At 40.4% G+C, this 16,107-nt stretch overlaps 1 protein-coding gene across 2 annotated transcripts in view; it reads right to left on the bottom strand.

Moving 5' to 3' along the window:
- Positions 1–208: 208 nt before the first annotated feature.
- sec24d (SEC24 homolog D, COPII coat complex component) overlaps positions 209–16,107 on the bottom strand; it is a 150,639-nt gene continuing 134,740 nt past the window's right edge. For both annotated transcript variants that reach the window (XM_033023499.1, XM_033023504.1), the window contains exons 20-23: positions 10,599–10,778; positions 8,711–8,902; positions 6,117–6,206; positions 209–2,730 (exon numbers count right to left, since the gene is read on the bottom strand). In XM_033023499.1, coding sequence (XP_032879390.1) covers positions 2,590–2,730; positions 6,117–6,206; positions 8,711–8,902; positions 10,599–10,778 — 603 coding nt within the window. In that variant the 3' untranslated portion in view covers positions 209–2,589. The remainder of the gene's footprint in view (positions 2,731–6,116; positions 6,207–8,710; positions 8,903–10,598; positions 10,779–16,107) is intronic.

The following is a 16,107-nucleotide window of genomic DNA, read 5'->3' on the forward strand; positions in this document are numbered from 1 at the left end:
AGTTTTCAGATAGTGGCCACTGAAATGGTGTGTGCTATTCATTTTAATGCTGCGCCGGGTATCCCTTTAAATGGGCACGCTCCTTTCATCCAAGGCACATGGTTTAATAAAGACTTTAAACCTTTTAAACAAACAAATCTCAAGCCCAATACTTAATTCAGACCACTTTGCAATATTAGATCATGATTGACCAGGGTATTTTTTTAAATGAAGAGAGTGGAGGGCAGGTGTTGGGTTTGCTGGCTAGCTAGGTCTTGAGATTATCCTCCTCTGGCAGATGTGCTTGCCAAACCTACATAGATAAGATGCCCTCCTACATTCTTCCATGAGGTGGAACTGGTGAACTCAATCCAAACATAACTGCTACAATCATATGATGCAAACCCCAGTCTCCTTTATTACTTTGATAAGAACATTGGAAATCGAAGTGGGAGTGGATGATATGACCCCTTGGGCCTGCTCTGCCATTCAATAACACCAGGCTGCTCTTTTACCTGGGCACAACTATCCCACGCTAAATACATATCCCTCAATTCCCTCAATCTCCATAAATACCCATAATATTCTGGTTGTAAATTCTCCAGTCAAAGGGAAACACTTACCCTATGAAGACCCATAAGAATTTTGAAAAATGCCGGAATCGCATGTCAAGTCTGTCAGCATCCGTGGAAGGAGAAGCAGCCAATGTGACCCTCTAATAGAATTGTGAATGAGAGGGCCTTAGGCCTGAAATGTTGATTGTTCCTATTTCCACAGATGCTGCCTTTTCTGCTGACATATTCTGTGCTTATAGCAGATTTCCAGCATCTGCAGATTATTTGTTTGCCAGAGAATGTAGTTTCAATTGACTCACTCGCATTCTTCTAAACACCAGAGTGCTTTGTATTTTAGTTGACATCCTCTTTTATGAAACATTACTTATTAGTGAATAGCGCTGAGCTGACTGCTCACCACTCTAGCTCCACCTCTCTGAAGATACTTTAACTTCAAAGGTTGTAATGATCACCAATTGTCAGGACGCACACAATACAATTCAACACAGTTGATACGGCATAAAAATACAAAAACTAGCAGGAGTGATGTCTGAGATTGTTCTGCATTGCTGATCTTCCACCCTAATTCCATCTTTCTGCACAATCTACATGTCCTTCAAATCCCCTGAAATCCCTAGACGTGTTAACTGCTCTCTTTAAAAACTTGAAAGATTGAACACTTACCCTACATCACAGTCACAACCCTTTGAATGTGAAAATCCAATCTCAGTCAAGCACATTTGTTTCCACAGCCAGTGGAAACTTTATTTCACCACCATTAAGTGACTAGAGAGGTTTGTAGGCTTTAACTAAATCATGTCATTACACCTAAACTCAAAGAATTGTAATTCTATCTTCTGATGAAATATTGTTTTTAAAATAATTTCATATCACTTAATACTGTACCTAAGACAGCAAACATTTGTGCTGTATTCCATGTGTGGTCACTTGTAAAAATGTGAAAGTTCATCAGAAATGGAAATCTGACATACAAATGTGCGTGGTTGAACACAAGATTCTGCTGTGAAGTAAATTTAGCATAAGTCCATTATTAATGTTCAACACTGTCTAATCACACCGGCAAAACAGGGGAATACCCACAGTAAGAGGATAATCCAAGATTGTGGTCCTTAAAATAAAAATACATGTTTCATTTGTCGATTCGTTCTGATCGGTTTGGATACATGAACAATAGAAATGGAACATGGTTTGGACATTTCCCTTATTCTGCTTTGGTATCGGTATTATTAAAAACTCTTATGGAAGATAAGTTCTGAAGATGTCGCATAGATGAAGGAGTGTGAATACACTGGCAGCTGAGCATATACATCACCCTTTAGCATATATGTTAACCAATCCTGGTTACAAACTTAAGGGGACTGATATTAGGGGTAATTGACTGGAAGAACACAATACAAATATTTGGTCATTACTTATTAATCACTTTTATGTTGGAGAGCCTATACTAAATATTGACTGATTTAATTATAGATAATATAACCAAATCAAAATTAAGACATTGCATAGGCTTTTGGTCCACTCAAACTGCACTACATTGTGATTAGAATATTAAAAGTCTTGCAATATAAAGATATTGTTGGCAACTGAGAACAATATTTTAAAGGAGGATGTCACAGGTTTTTGTGCATGATTTACCAAATTGCTCTGCTTTCTCTTGCCACACATCAGGACCACTCATTTGGTGGTAGGGATTCAATATTTACAAAAAGCACCTGACAGATATATTGCTGGGTACCCATCTTGCGATTTGTTACTGCCCAGGTTCCTGATATTGCAACGAAAGAACAGCAATTAATACTAACCATTTCATTATCAGTGAGACTTTGATTAAAATGAGTGTTACTAAAAAACAGTAAATACTAGAATCCAGGAACATTCAAATTAGTTGTCTTCTTCAGAAAGCCACTGGTACTGTCGACAAATGCTGTGAAGAAAATCCAACAATGCATAATCTGACTGTGTGCCATTCTCGCTAACCCCCTTCTCCTGTAGAGTTGAATGATAAGGCAATCCTGGCAATGGGTTGAGGCAGGTCTTAGGTAAGAAGCTGGCGAATTTCTTTGTGTACGGAACAGAGGAAATCCACATATGAAGCTCCTCCATGGATCCCTTTATCTTCTACTAGGAAATGCCTGAAAATTCCCTCAGTTTTCTCGTTTTGCTTTAATATTATCAACTGCAGATGAAAAGAGGAGAAAATCAAACTTAAAACTCAATGCTGTAGAATATATTGTCAACTCCTTAGTTTGATACAATTCATCATGATGTTATATGAATATAAATCTGCAACAGTGTTTGTCATTTTTGTGAAAGAAAGCTTAATTTGAAACATAAAAGTCAGAATTCAAAGGTAACAACGAAGAGTTTTTTTTATCACGTTTAGAATTTGGGGAAATGCAGCATGTCTAGAAAATGCTATAAACTGTGCAATGTAGTCTTAACATAATAAAACATATAAATATTAACAACCGTAACAGGAACTCAGGATCAGTCCCTGTGGATTGGAGGTTAGCTAATGTTATCCCACTTTTTAAGAAAGGCGGAAGAGAGAAAACGGAATTATAGACCAGTTAGCCTGACCATCAGTGGGGGGGAAGATGCTGGAGATAAAATAGCCGCACATTTGGATAGCAGTAACAGGATAGGTCCGAGTCAGCATGGATTTACGAAGGGGAAATCAAGCTTGACTAATTTTCTGGAATTTTTGAGGATGTAACTAGGAAAATGGACAAGGGAGAGCCAGTGATGTAGTGTACCTGGACTTCCAGAAAGCATTTGAAAGGTCCCACATAGGAGATTAGTGGGCAAAATTAGGGCACATGGTATTGGGGGTAGAGTGCTGACATGGATAGAAAATTGGTTGGCAGACAGGAAACAAAGAGTAGAGATTAACGGGTCCCTTTCAGAATGGCAGGCAGTGACTAGTGGGGTACCGCAAGGTTCGGTGCTGGGACCGCAGCTTTTTACAATATACATCAATGATTTGGATGAAGGGATTCAAAGTAACATTAGCAAATTTGCAGATGACACAAAGCTGGGTGGCAGTGTGAACTATGAGGAGGATGCTATGAGAATGCAGGGTGATTTGGACAGGTTGGGGGAGTGGGCAGATGCATGGCAGATTAAGTTTAATGTGGATAAATGTGAGGTTATCCACTTTGGTAGCAAAAACAGGAAGGCAGATTACTATCTTAATGGCGTCGTTGGGAAAAGAGGAAGTACAACGGGATCTGGGGGTCCTTGCTCATCAGTCTATGAAAGTAAGCATGCAGGTACAGCAGGCAGTGAAAAAAGCAAATGGCATGTTGGACTTTATAACAAGAGGAATCGAGTATAGGAGCAAAGAGGTCCTTCTGCAGTTGTATAGGGCCCTAGTGAGACCACACCTGGAGTATTGTGTGCAGTTTTGGTCCCCTAATTTGTGGAAGGACATTCTTGCTATTGAGGGAGTGCAGCGTAGGTTTACAAGGTTAATTCCCGGGATGGCGGGACTGTCATATGCTGAGAGAATGGAGCGGCTGGGCTTGAACACTGGAGTTTAGAATGATGAGAGGGGATCATATTGAAACATATAAGATTGTTAAAGGTTTGGACACACTAGAGGCAGGAAACATGTTCCCAATGTTGGGGGAGTCCAGAACCAGGGGGACACAGTTTAAGAATAAGGGATAAGCCATTTAGAACGTTGACGAGGAAACACTTTTTCTCACAGAGAGTTGTGAGTCTGTGGAATTCTCTGCCTCAGAGGCCGGTGGAGACCGGTTCTCTGGATACTTTCAAGAGAGAGCTAGATAGGGCTCTTAAATATAGCCGAGTCAGGGGATATGGGGAGAAGGCAGGAACGGGGTACTGATTTGGGATGATCAGCCATGATCACATTGAATGGCGGTGCTGGCTCGAAGGGCCGAATGGCCTACTCCTGCACCTATTGTCTATTGTAATCTAAATATATAAATAATGAGTTTACACTTTTTTAAAACAAGATCTATGTTTTATTTACATTGAAGGGAACACGGCCTGGAGATACTAAGATCCAGAGCAACATTTACATGTGCTGCATGAAAGAATTTCTTTAGTAAACTGACTACAGTTCAATTTTGGTTTTACTGTGAAGTATGTAGTATCAGTGATTTTAATTTCCAGATCTACTGTACACCTGATGCACATATTTTCATTGTTTTAGTTTAGTTTAGAAATACAGCATGGTAATAGGTCCTTTGGCCCACTGAGTCCATGCCAACTGGAGATCATCCATTCACACTAGTTCTATGTTATCCCACTTTACTATCCACTACCTACACACTCTGGGGCAGTTTAATGAGGCAATTAACCTCCAATTTGCACGTCTTTGGGAAATCAGAGCAAACCAGAGGAAACCCATGCGGTCACCCAGGCAGAAGGTACAAATCCCACACAGACAGCACCCAAGGTCAGGCTCTAACCCAGGTGTCGGGCGCCGTGAGGCAGCAGCTCTTCCAGCTTTGTCACTGTATGGTTTCCATTAACACATGTTTAGCCCATGGTTGGTATAGGTCACTCACGTAGAAGAATGCCATGACAAGTTGTGAAGCCTAATTCTATAAAGGTTAGTTAGCATGGGCTCCTTCTGTGAAATCTAGGCAGGTTGATGGTAAATAAAGGACTTCACTCTTGTGGTGGATCTCTCGCCACCTGTTTCCTGACACTTCCAGCCAGTGTGAACCCTTACCACCTGTTCTGGCAGCACATTCCACAAATAAGGCATACTCTGCATAAAATATTTTACTCTTATATCTCTTTTAAAACTGCTACATGGTCCCCTTGTTTTTATATTCCTGCCATGGGAAAATGATTCTGACCATCAACCCTATAGAAACATAGAAATTAGGTGCAGGAGTAGGCCATTCGGCCCTTCGAGCCTGCACCGCCATTCAATATGATCATCTATATGTCGTGTAATATTATACATCCCCATTAGGTCACGCCTCACTTCCATTGCTCCAGGAAATGCAAAGCCACTTCATCAAGAAGCTACCATAGATGGGAAGCTGCTGGGTCACAGATGATTGGACTTCCCTCTGCAGTACAGTAAATGTGTCAGAATGCACGGACGTCAAGGTATCCAGGCTTGGGAGATGTCAACATTCCTTTTATTTCTGATCATGAGGGATAGCAAAAGCAAAATGTTTTTCTTGAATAGCTGTTAGCTTCCAGTCCTCTTCAACTCGAACTTCATCTGGTGAACAGGTGATCCTGGCTTCCCTACTGAGGCATGTTAAAATTAAATTTGAGGCTAATAATGCCATGGGATTCCAAACTGTGTTTTTAATAAGGGACCCAGCTGATTTATAAGGGCAATTTAGTTGCCTCGAATTAGCTACATTTATTGCAAGCTCACCTCTTACCATTTTCACTGTTGGGGCATAGTGTAAGCCTGCAATAGTTAGCTGGCAGTTATGTTTCAGTTAATGGTGCATTTCAATCGACACGTAAAGTACTGTGGACATGGTTAAAGCAATCGGTTGCAATAAGGAATCAATTATTATAAGAGAAAAATCCCTAGATTTCAACATTGCTGCTTACTTTCATGGAATATGGGCTCTGACTTCTTAAGTTGTCAATGATCATCCGAATCTTCCTTGAATAAGGGTTGTCCAGTTCAGGTAACGATGTCTGTAAGGAAGTGAAAGTTCATAGTTGAAATTGTTTAGTGGTTTTCCAGGTGATTACTGTCCATTGTCAAAATGAGTCTCCACCCATCATTTATTTATTTAATTTAGTATTAATAATCATTTCTCCGTATGTTGCACAGGACAAAAATCTGAAATGAAAAGCTGAGGTAAGGACAATGTAAAACATTCCCTTACGTTCTTCCAAATAGTTGATGTTTTTAGACAATGGCAGTCTTTCAAATTTGGTACTGTTTTGTTCCTGTTGATGGGTTGGAGGGGCGAGGCATATAACTCAGGGCACATTGTTTAAGCACTCAAAAACATACATTTAAAAAATAGGCCGAACAGTTGCAAAGCAACTTTGCCCAATAAAATAATTTGTACAGAAAAAAAATAATTTCTATTGTGTCGGTGAGTAATGGAAACGTGATATTTGTACAGCCTTCTTGCCATGTGCGTACAATATACTTTCTCCAGTTTAACAATCTAAATATCTGGGACATCCAGTGGCGTTGCTGCTAGCTGCCTCCGCCCACGGTCTGGCTATCTTTTTTAATTTTGTTATGTTTAGAGTGTGTATTTTTTAGTTTTTTTTGGGTATTTTATGTGGGGGGAAGCAGGTAGGGTAAGGGGGAAACCGTCCTTCAGTCGCTTCCTGGCGAGGATGCAGCTAATATCCGAGTTGCGTCCTCACCCCCCTCCCCTCGCGGCCCACCAGCTGGATTGGTGCGGCCTTTCGTGCCGGGACCGGACCAGAACTTCAGCAGCGGCTGCGAGGCGCGGGAAACATCGCGGATGGGCGATGCCTTCCTGGGTTTGCCGCTTGGAGTGCTGGGCTGCTGCTCCAACATCGCGGAGCTGTGGATGCGGAGCTCCCAACGCGGGCGGTGTTGACTTTAACTTCGGGGAGTCCTGGGACCCTTTGCCGGGGATCGCCAGCACCAATCTCCGCCTGTGGACATCGGGAGCCGCGGACTCTGGTGGACGACGAGAGGTTCCCGGCGAGAGGGCCTGAACATCGGGCCACCCGTAGCGGCGACTACTGGGTGCTTGGGTGGCCCCGACCACAGGTGGGGAACATCGGCGAGGAGGTTGACTGGACTTTGGTTCCTTCCCTCACAGTGGGGGACTTTGGTGCTGCTGTGGGGATATTTGTGTTGTGGACTACTGTGTTCTGTGTTTTGTGTTTTTTTTATTTTATTTTTTTGTATGACTATAAGGGAAAAATAATTTCGTTGTCTCTTCATTGAAGACAATGACAATAAATTAAATCAAATCAATCAAATCAAAATCAAATACTTAAGTCAATATAAAAGACATTGAAATGAAATAAACTTGTTTCTTCAGCCACTAGAGCTGTATAATTTTTGCATTCACCCTGAATGTGTGTGAGAATCAGGGTAAAGTAGTGAGGTGGTTGCCTTATTGTTGTGATAATCCAGTAGCCTAGGCCAATAATCTAGAGACACAAGATAATCAATGAGTTATAATTCAATAAATCTGGGCAGCGGGCAGTAAGCCATCAAAACCGCTCCATACACCCAAGCACTCGGCCTCTACAATTTTCTAAATTTTCAATCAACTTTAATTTCCCTCCGTAAATACAAGAAAGTGCAGATGCTGCTTTACAAAACCCCACAAAATGTTAGAGTAATATTCAGCAAGTCAGGTAGCGTCCCTGGAAAACATAGATAGCTGACGTTTCAGTTCAAGACCCTTCTTCAGATTAATTTCCTTCCCTCAGCTCAGTCTCCGTTCTCTGAACCACTTTGTGTCATCGTTCACGTTAATTAGTCATACTTTTAGCTTAGTATATAATTGTCACAAATACCGAGGTGCAATGAAAAGCTTTTGCTTGCGTGCTATCCAGTCAAAGAAAAGACTACACATGAATACAATCAAGCCGTCCACAGTACACAGAGAAAGGACAACATGGAAACAGGCCCTTTGGCCCAACTCGTCCATGCTGACCGAGATTCATACATATACAAGTTGAAAGACTATCGGCAATATTCTTTTTAACTGCTGGATTAGTTAATAGGAAAAGTTTTGTTCATGAGAGCATGCAAACGGACAGGCATTCTGATGAAACAATCTCATTTGGTGATTGATGTAATGAGAATTTAGATGAACTACACCACAAGTCAAGAAACTTTAATCAAATTGGCATGGAATTTCCTCGAACTTCTCCCATTCTGCCAACATAGGTCTGCCAAAATTGCATATTAATTCTGTTTACGGCCACAAAAGGGATTTCTGCCATTCATTCTGGTCAGGGTACAACAGTGAGCATGAGTACTCCACGGAAAATCCAAGTCATACGACTATGATTAAAATGATACATTTTCAGCAAATAAACACATTTTGACCAACCACTACAAGTATTATTAAACTTCTTGTACATCCTTCCCAGAAATATAATTTTGCCTAGCGAGTGATGGAGGGATCAAAAATGTTTTGTTAGTTATTACACATTTGTTTAATAACTTTTTGTACAATACTCACCGACTCTGTGTTGATATGTGCAAAAGTAGGTACGTTAAAGATGCCTTGAATTAGTTCAGGTTGTGTGTTCAGTCCCAGCCACAGGAACATATTTATTCCATTTGCCAATAGAAATATTCCCCCATCTACTAAACGCTCCTCGGAGCAACGGAGAGCCGCAGGAATCTCCTCACTGTTTACATCAATCTTGTGCTGTTAAAAAACAGGCAAGTGTTCAGCTGTGTCATTGCCTGAAAGCCATTCAGCCTCTTGAGCCTATTCCACCATTAAACTGGATCATTGCTACACTGAATCAATGCTCAAGTGAATGTTAACTACACTTACCTAACCTTTGTTTCCATATTCCATAGCAACAGTGCCAAAGGAAAAGACTACTCACCTCAGTTTCAATCATTTTAATTAAACCATTACAAACTGATTATTGAGGGATACTTTTTCCACATGTTTTTGCATGGAAACAATGTCTTGATATAATTTTATGGATTTGTTTCAACTAGGGTACATTGTTTCTTACTGTCTGCTCTAATCATTTTAAACATATAATTTGTCTCCTATTCCCACAGATTGAAAGGCCAATCTCTGCAACCCATTCTCATAATTGATCGCATTAGTTTAGTTTGTCATTCCAAAAAATCTCACTACTGTTCCTACAATACAATACGATAAAAATATTTTCATCCCAGGAGGGAAATTAGTCTGCCGACAGACACAACACACAAGGTACACAAAAACCTGAAATTAAAAATGAAATTAAAAGTGAAAACAAAACGAAACAGACAAGGGACTGTTGGCTGGCTGCCGGGTCCCCCTTTGTTCTACCACCGTCCCTCACGGCAGTCAGTCCCCCCCATGCGGGGTCCCCATTGTCTTCCCCTGCACCAAACCCTAATGTTTTTTAACATTTCATAATTCCTCTTGGAGTTGATTTCTTCTTTTGAAGTGTTCATTTATTGGCTATTGTACAAATCAAGATCTGGCACTGTGACAGAAATGAAACAGAAACAGTTATTTTAATGTTGTTTATGACATTATGGAAAGTTTGTCCATTTTGATAGGTCGTTTGGCTTCCTTCAAGTAGTCCTTGAACTAAAAATATCTACAGGGGATTGACCCGTTTCTGGATTGTTATTTAAGGTCACACTGCAAGGAAAATTGGCCAAATCTAAAAAGGTCTATCATAAAAATACAGGTTTCTTCCATCCATGTTGTTACTATATCATAACAATTCCTCATAATAATAGTATAAAACAACATTAGAATTATTTGCTTCAAGAGTGTTCTCAGTGCTAGACTGGTGTTGTTGAAGGAGACTATTGACTGTTTCCATTCTTGGTCCCTCTACAAATCTAAGTCACACCCAAGACCGCGGAGGTGACATTTTACAAATTCACATTCAATAATGTGTTGGCTGCAAATCTGGTTTGGTTTGGTGATGGTGGGTAAGGATAAACAGTAGCACTTGTCTCCTAACAGGGTCTGTGGGTGGGGGTGGGAGGTTAATGCCACTAATCGAAGCGGGAAGTGTGTTGTGGAAGAGCAGTGGTTGACGGGATGGTCTGGACTGAATGGAGCCTATGATCAGGGTTTGGGGAAGTGGGTGGGTGGGTGATGGAAAGAGGGAAGGAAGAGTCCAGATCGTTTAGTGCCTGATGTCAGCCAATGCATCAACTATGCAACAAAGGGGTGGAGTGGTGGGTGGTGACTGGGACCTCAATCATGGGACTGTGAGATGGTGGGAGTCTTGAGAGACTGATCTTCAATAAAATGATGCCACATCAATTCCAAGCTACTCATTTCGCTGGATGGAGGGAATAGATATGGACATTGAAAGTTTAAATTCTCCCTGTAGACGATGGGATCCCATCAGTGGTTTAACTTCTTCACTTACGATGGGTATCAGCTTTGGGTAGAAAAAGGCTTGTGTGCCTTCCACGTCCATAGAAGTAACCAGCAGCCGCTGAAAGGTTCTCTCGTCTGTAGGAATGTCAGGGCTCCCGAGTAAGACATAACTCTTCAAGAGGCAGTTCATGTAGATAGGCAGCAACTTCATGGCCTCTGGAAGAATGAGCTGGCAGTGAACACAAAAAAAACACCCTTGAATAAGTGGCATCTTTTGCACAGACCACAGACTTTTATTTCTGTTTGACTGAGAAATAATTAATGCTCAATATCAATTTAATACATCCCAGGGAAAATAGTGTGATTACTACTTATAATGTTCCTATTGCTTTCAATGAGCAGAGACAGTGTTTTGAAGTCTATCCAAGACTGTCAAGTATACAATTTGAAAGTAGCCTGCTGGTATACAGTGGAGCCTGAACAGGAATATGAAAAGCGCCTTCATGTCTGGTTACAAAAGCATAATATACTGCTAGTCGCCAATCTTGTTATATCCCTTCGCCCTCAAACCATGCACAGGTCATTTCTTCCTCCTCTCAAAGATCCACAAGACAGTTGGGATCAGGAGAAGTAAAGTTCTGTTGTCTATTAACAGGATGAAGGAATGGGGTTTCTTGGATGGTACAGAAGACCTAACACTTCTACTTGTTAATGACAATAGACAATAGGTGCAGGAGCAGGCCATTCGGCCCATCGAGCCAGCACCGTCATTCAATGTGATCATGGCTGATCATCCCCAATCTGTACCCCGTTCCTGCCTTCTCCCCATATCCCCTGACTCCGATATCTTTAGGAGCCTTATCTAGCTCTCTCTTGAAAGTATCCAGAGAACCGGCCTCCACCGCCCAAGCAGAGAATTCCACAGACTCACAACTCTCTCTGTCCTATTGAACTACCCCACTATCTTGACTTTATTTTCTCTCAGCAAATTCAGGGTGGTACAGTGCACAGTATGGCAGTAGTAGAATTGTTGCCTTACAGCGCCAGAGACCCAGGTTTGATTCTGACTACGAGTGCATTCTCTCTGTGACCTTGTAGTTTTTCTCCGGGTACCTGGTTTCCTCCCCCACTCCAGAGACATAGAGGTTTGAAGGTTAATTAGCTTAGGTAAAAATTGTAACTTGTCCCTAGTATGTAGGATAGTTCTAGTGTACATGGTGATCGCTTGTTTAATGAACTCAGTGGGTCGAAGGGCCTGTTTCCACACTGTATCTCTAAAAAACAAAAAAAAATTGCCACTTACAATTCATGTGTAACCAGAAATAACATTGAACTGGAAGGTATACAGCACGTTCACTCGGTGATTGACAAGTTGCTGAAGCAATTTAGTTAATTGAAACAAGTTTAGTTTAGTTTATTATTGTCATGTGTACCAAGCTACAGTAAAAAGCTTTTGTTTGTATGGTATCCAGTTAAAGAAAAGACTATAAATGAATAAAATCAAACGGTTCACAGTGCACAGTTATTGTAACTTTAAAAATTGAAATTGAAATTTAGTTCAATATTAGCAGCAGAAAGGAGGAGCTGGAGCAGTTTTTAACTTTGTGCACAGGTAAGGACTGGTTATTTTCAGTCCTGACAGCCTTGGCAGCAAGTAAAGGGAATCAGGCTCCAGTGGAGTGCCACTTTGGAGCAGACACTTTGGCTGCTTTGAGGGGGAAGTGCAGCTAATAGGTCAAAATGTGGGCCTTAGTGAATTGGAGCAGAAACAAGGCAGACAGAAACAAGGTAAACTTTAAAAAAGGTTTATCCTCCTTAAGTCTGCCAGATTTATTTTCAGAAACTTCCTGACCCGCTGAGTTACTCCAGCAGTTTATGTCTAACTTTGGTATAAACCAGCAACTGCAGTTCTTTGTTTCTAGATTTATTCTCAGTGTTTGGATGAAGCAGGAAGCTATTGCAGCTCTGGGGCTAATAACCATGTGTTGTAGGAAGTGCATCCCGCTGCAATTCCTCTCAGACTGCATGGATCGGTTGGAACAGTAGCTGGGCACACTGAGAGCAACAGGAGACAGAGAGGGTTAAAGACAGCAGTTTCAGGGAAGTGGTCTCACCAAAGGTTCGGCTCTATGGATGTGTGGCCGCCAGGAGAGTGGGCAGGTAGTGAGGAGACTCCCGTTGTTATCGCCCTCTCTGACAGGCATAACATTGTAAAAACTGTTGGGGGTTGATGGCTTCTCAGGGGCAAATCACAGCAGCAGCCAGAACAGTGGCACCTCATCTAGCTCTGTCGGACAGCAGGTTAGAGCGAAGTCTAGGTGTAATAGTGCAAGAGCAATAGAGAAAGGGGACCCTTAGGATACAAATTTGTGCTTCTGTGGTTGCAAGCCTGGGATGATGTGTTGCCTCCCTGGTGCCAGGGTCCAGGATGTCTCTGAGCAGATGCAGGACATTTGAGAGAGCAGGATGAGCAGTCAGAGATCATGGTCCAGAAGGGATTAATTTCATTTAATTTAATTTGGCACCGTCTCGCAAAAGCATAGTGGGCCAAAGGGCCTGTTTCAGCGCTGTACTGTTCTGTTTCGATGTTCCATGCTAATATTATACCTGACAGATTACATGTAATACTAATTGAAAAAACTGTAGTCATAGAGTCTAATTACATTCTATATTGTAACTGTTGGTAATGATTATGTGTTACTATGTTTAAACATTTCCCTCGTTATTCAAAAAATATTCAAGGAGAAATATTAGCTATTGTATTTTGCAATTGAAACTTCAAAGTTGTGTGAATTATTGCATAGATCAGTGGAACTAAAGCATGTTGCACTTATGCTGAGTAATTTGATTGAGTGAATTTAAAAGTCTTAAAGACTAGATTCAGAAACCTTGTTCACAGATTAAAACTAGTTCTACTATACCTTACTTTGGACTCGCTGGCAGCAAGCGAGTAATATTGATATCATTTATCAGTCTTTTTTTTCAAAATTAACAAAAGAGTATTTTCATAAACACTTGTCATTGCTTTGAGCAATCGGTAAAATCTACCAAATATATTATTATGTGTCAAAGTGATTCACTCTATGACTTGTCAATGGTGGAATTTTTAAGACTTTTGATGACTTCACCTGAAGTGAGCATGTTAGTTTTAAGTTAATGTTTCTTGTTCACATTCTACTTCCATCAATGGTTAAATGAACAGTTTTGTATATAGAACAGGACAGCATCAATGCCAACTCCCTTGCAGAAGGTACCTACATCATGCCCTTATAAGGACAGAAATGTGTTGAGTATACTCAATATTGTCAGGACTTTCCAGAGAGGAGGTATAAAAACAAGAACGTGATAAAGGTAATAAATCTGCTTTGACAGACCATGAGATTATTTTACAAATTGAAGTAATTAAAACCAGTTGTTGCAGTTAGACTTTCTCAGTTGTTTGTCATCTTCATGTTTGCCATTTTTGCAATTAGACTTGACCTACAGTTGTTTGTATTCCACTAACAGGATGAATGCAATGCACAGATCTTAGACTAAGAACTAAGATAAATATTTTGCTGCATGGGTAGTGGTTAAAATTTCTGATATCTCTTCCAGTTTAATTGCCAATTGAATTGTTAATTCCTTTGATATGAAATAGTTTGTTTTAATGTACTTTATCAAAATCACAATGTTACAGCACAAGCAATGCGTTGGTAACAAAACCATATACATTTCGAGTGCTCCATTCATATTAGAATACATTAGCTTGAACTCTAAAATAAATTATATGGGTAAGTAATTACCATAATTATCAAACTAAAAGAAGCATGAGAAGCTAATTTTCACTTGGCAATGTAATTCCAATGTACACGTTGTCCAAGATTTCAAGATCAAGATTTTGATTCCTAGTCATTTCAATTTGACTGGCTGATGTCATACACAATCAGGTTGGGAAAGAGAAACATATCAACTTTCTGACTGTCATAACCAAAGGGTCACTGAGTGAAAGTAAACATCATAAAGTTGTATTCACTTTATTGACACAACTGATTTCTACCGTTATAAAACACAGGCAGTTTAAGAAGTCAGTCTTCAAGTCTTTAGAACTTCCCTGGAGGTCTTAAAGGAAGAGAGGATGACAACCAAGATTATTGTGGCAAGAGACTGAGAGAACCTCATGAAGTTCAAGGTCAGAGCATTTAAGTAATTAACCTACATGAAACATAATTTGAAGCTCAAAGGTATGATCAAAATTTTCTTTGATACAAGGAAGACATGTCATAGAAACATAGAAAATAGGTGCAGGTCCACTTGGCCCTTTGAGCCTGCACCGCCATTCATTATGATCATGGCTGATCATCCACAATCAGTAACCCGTGTCTGCCTTCTCCTCTTCTGCCTTGATTCTGCTAGCCCCGAGAGCTCTATCTAACTCTCTTTTAAATGTATCAAGTGAATTGGCCTCTACTGCCTCCTGCAACAGAGAATTCCACAAATTCACAACTCTCTGGGTGAAAATGTTTTTTTCTCATCTAAGTTTTAAATGGCCACCCCTTTATTCTTAGACTGTGGTCCCTGGTTCTGGATTCCCCCAACATTGGGAACATTTTTCGTGAATCTAGCTTGTCCAGTCCTTTTATAATTGTATATGTTTCTATAAGAATCCCTCTCATCCTTCTAAATTCCAGTGAATACAAAGCCCAGTCTTTCCGATGTTTCCTCATATGACAGTCCCGCCATCCCAGGGATTAACCTCGTGAACCTACGCTGCACTGCCTCAATAGCAAGGATGTCATTCCTCAAATTAGGAGACCAAAACTGCACACAATACTCATGATGTGGTCTCACCAGGGCCCTGTACAACTGCAGAAGGACCTCCTTACTCCATTACTCAAATCCTCTCGTTATGAGGGCCAACATGCCATTAACTTTCTTCACTGCCTGCTGTACCTGCATGTTTACTTTCAGGACAAAATTAATCTGACAAAATTAATCTCATGGCCATCTGAATCTGAGAGAACATTTTTTTACAATCTGCAGCAGTATTGAGCTCAGTCATATCAAAATACCTGAAGCACATCAATCACCTTGGCTGCATGGCTTCAAAGTATTACCCAGATAAGAGGCAGAAACAAGGTAGGGACTGCTTAATGTTTTGGTTAAATGTACAGAAAGAAAACCTAATACAAGACTTGCATTATCATTATGAACAACCTCTGGGCTCTGAGAAAATAAAAATCTTCATTGAACTTGCATTTACTTTCCTCTTTAACTTGTCTTGAACAAATATTGTTAATTTTGGATCGAACGAAACAATCAGAAACAAATATACAACAGTTGATCAAACGGCATTTACAAAAGACTATTTTGTCTTAACCAGTCCCGGTCCGTACTCAGCAATGAGAAGAAATGTTGCCTTTCATTTTACATTTATTGTGCACAACAGCATTACTTCACAATTTACCTCTCATTCTATCACATGTATTATAAATCAGGCTCAATCACTCTATAAATACTGTAGCATGTATTCGCTGTTTATTAATGTTTCATTGTCAACTGACAATGGCGCCAGCAAT

Source organism: Amblyraja radiata, chromosome 1, assembly GCF_010909765.2.
Source record: "Amblyraja radiata isolate CabotCenter1 chromosome 1, sAmbRad1.1.pri, whole genome shotgun sequence".
Lineage (NCBI taxonomy): Eukaryota > Metazoa > Chordata > Chondrichthyes > Rajiformes > Rajidae > Amblyraja > Amblyraja radiata.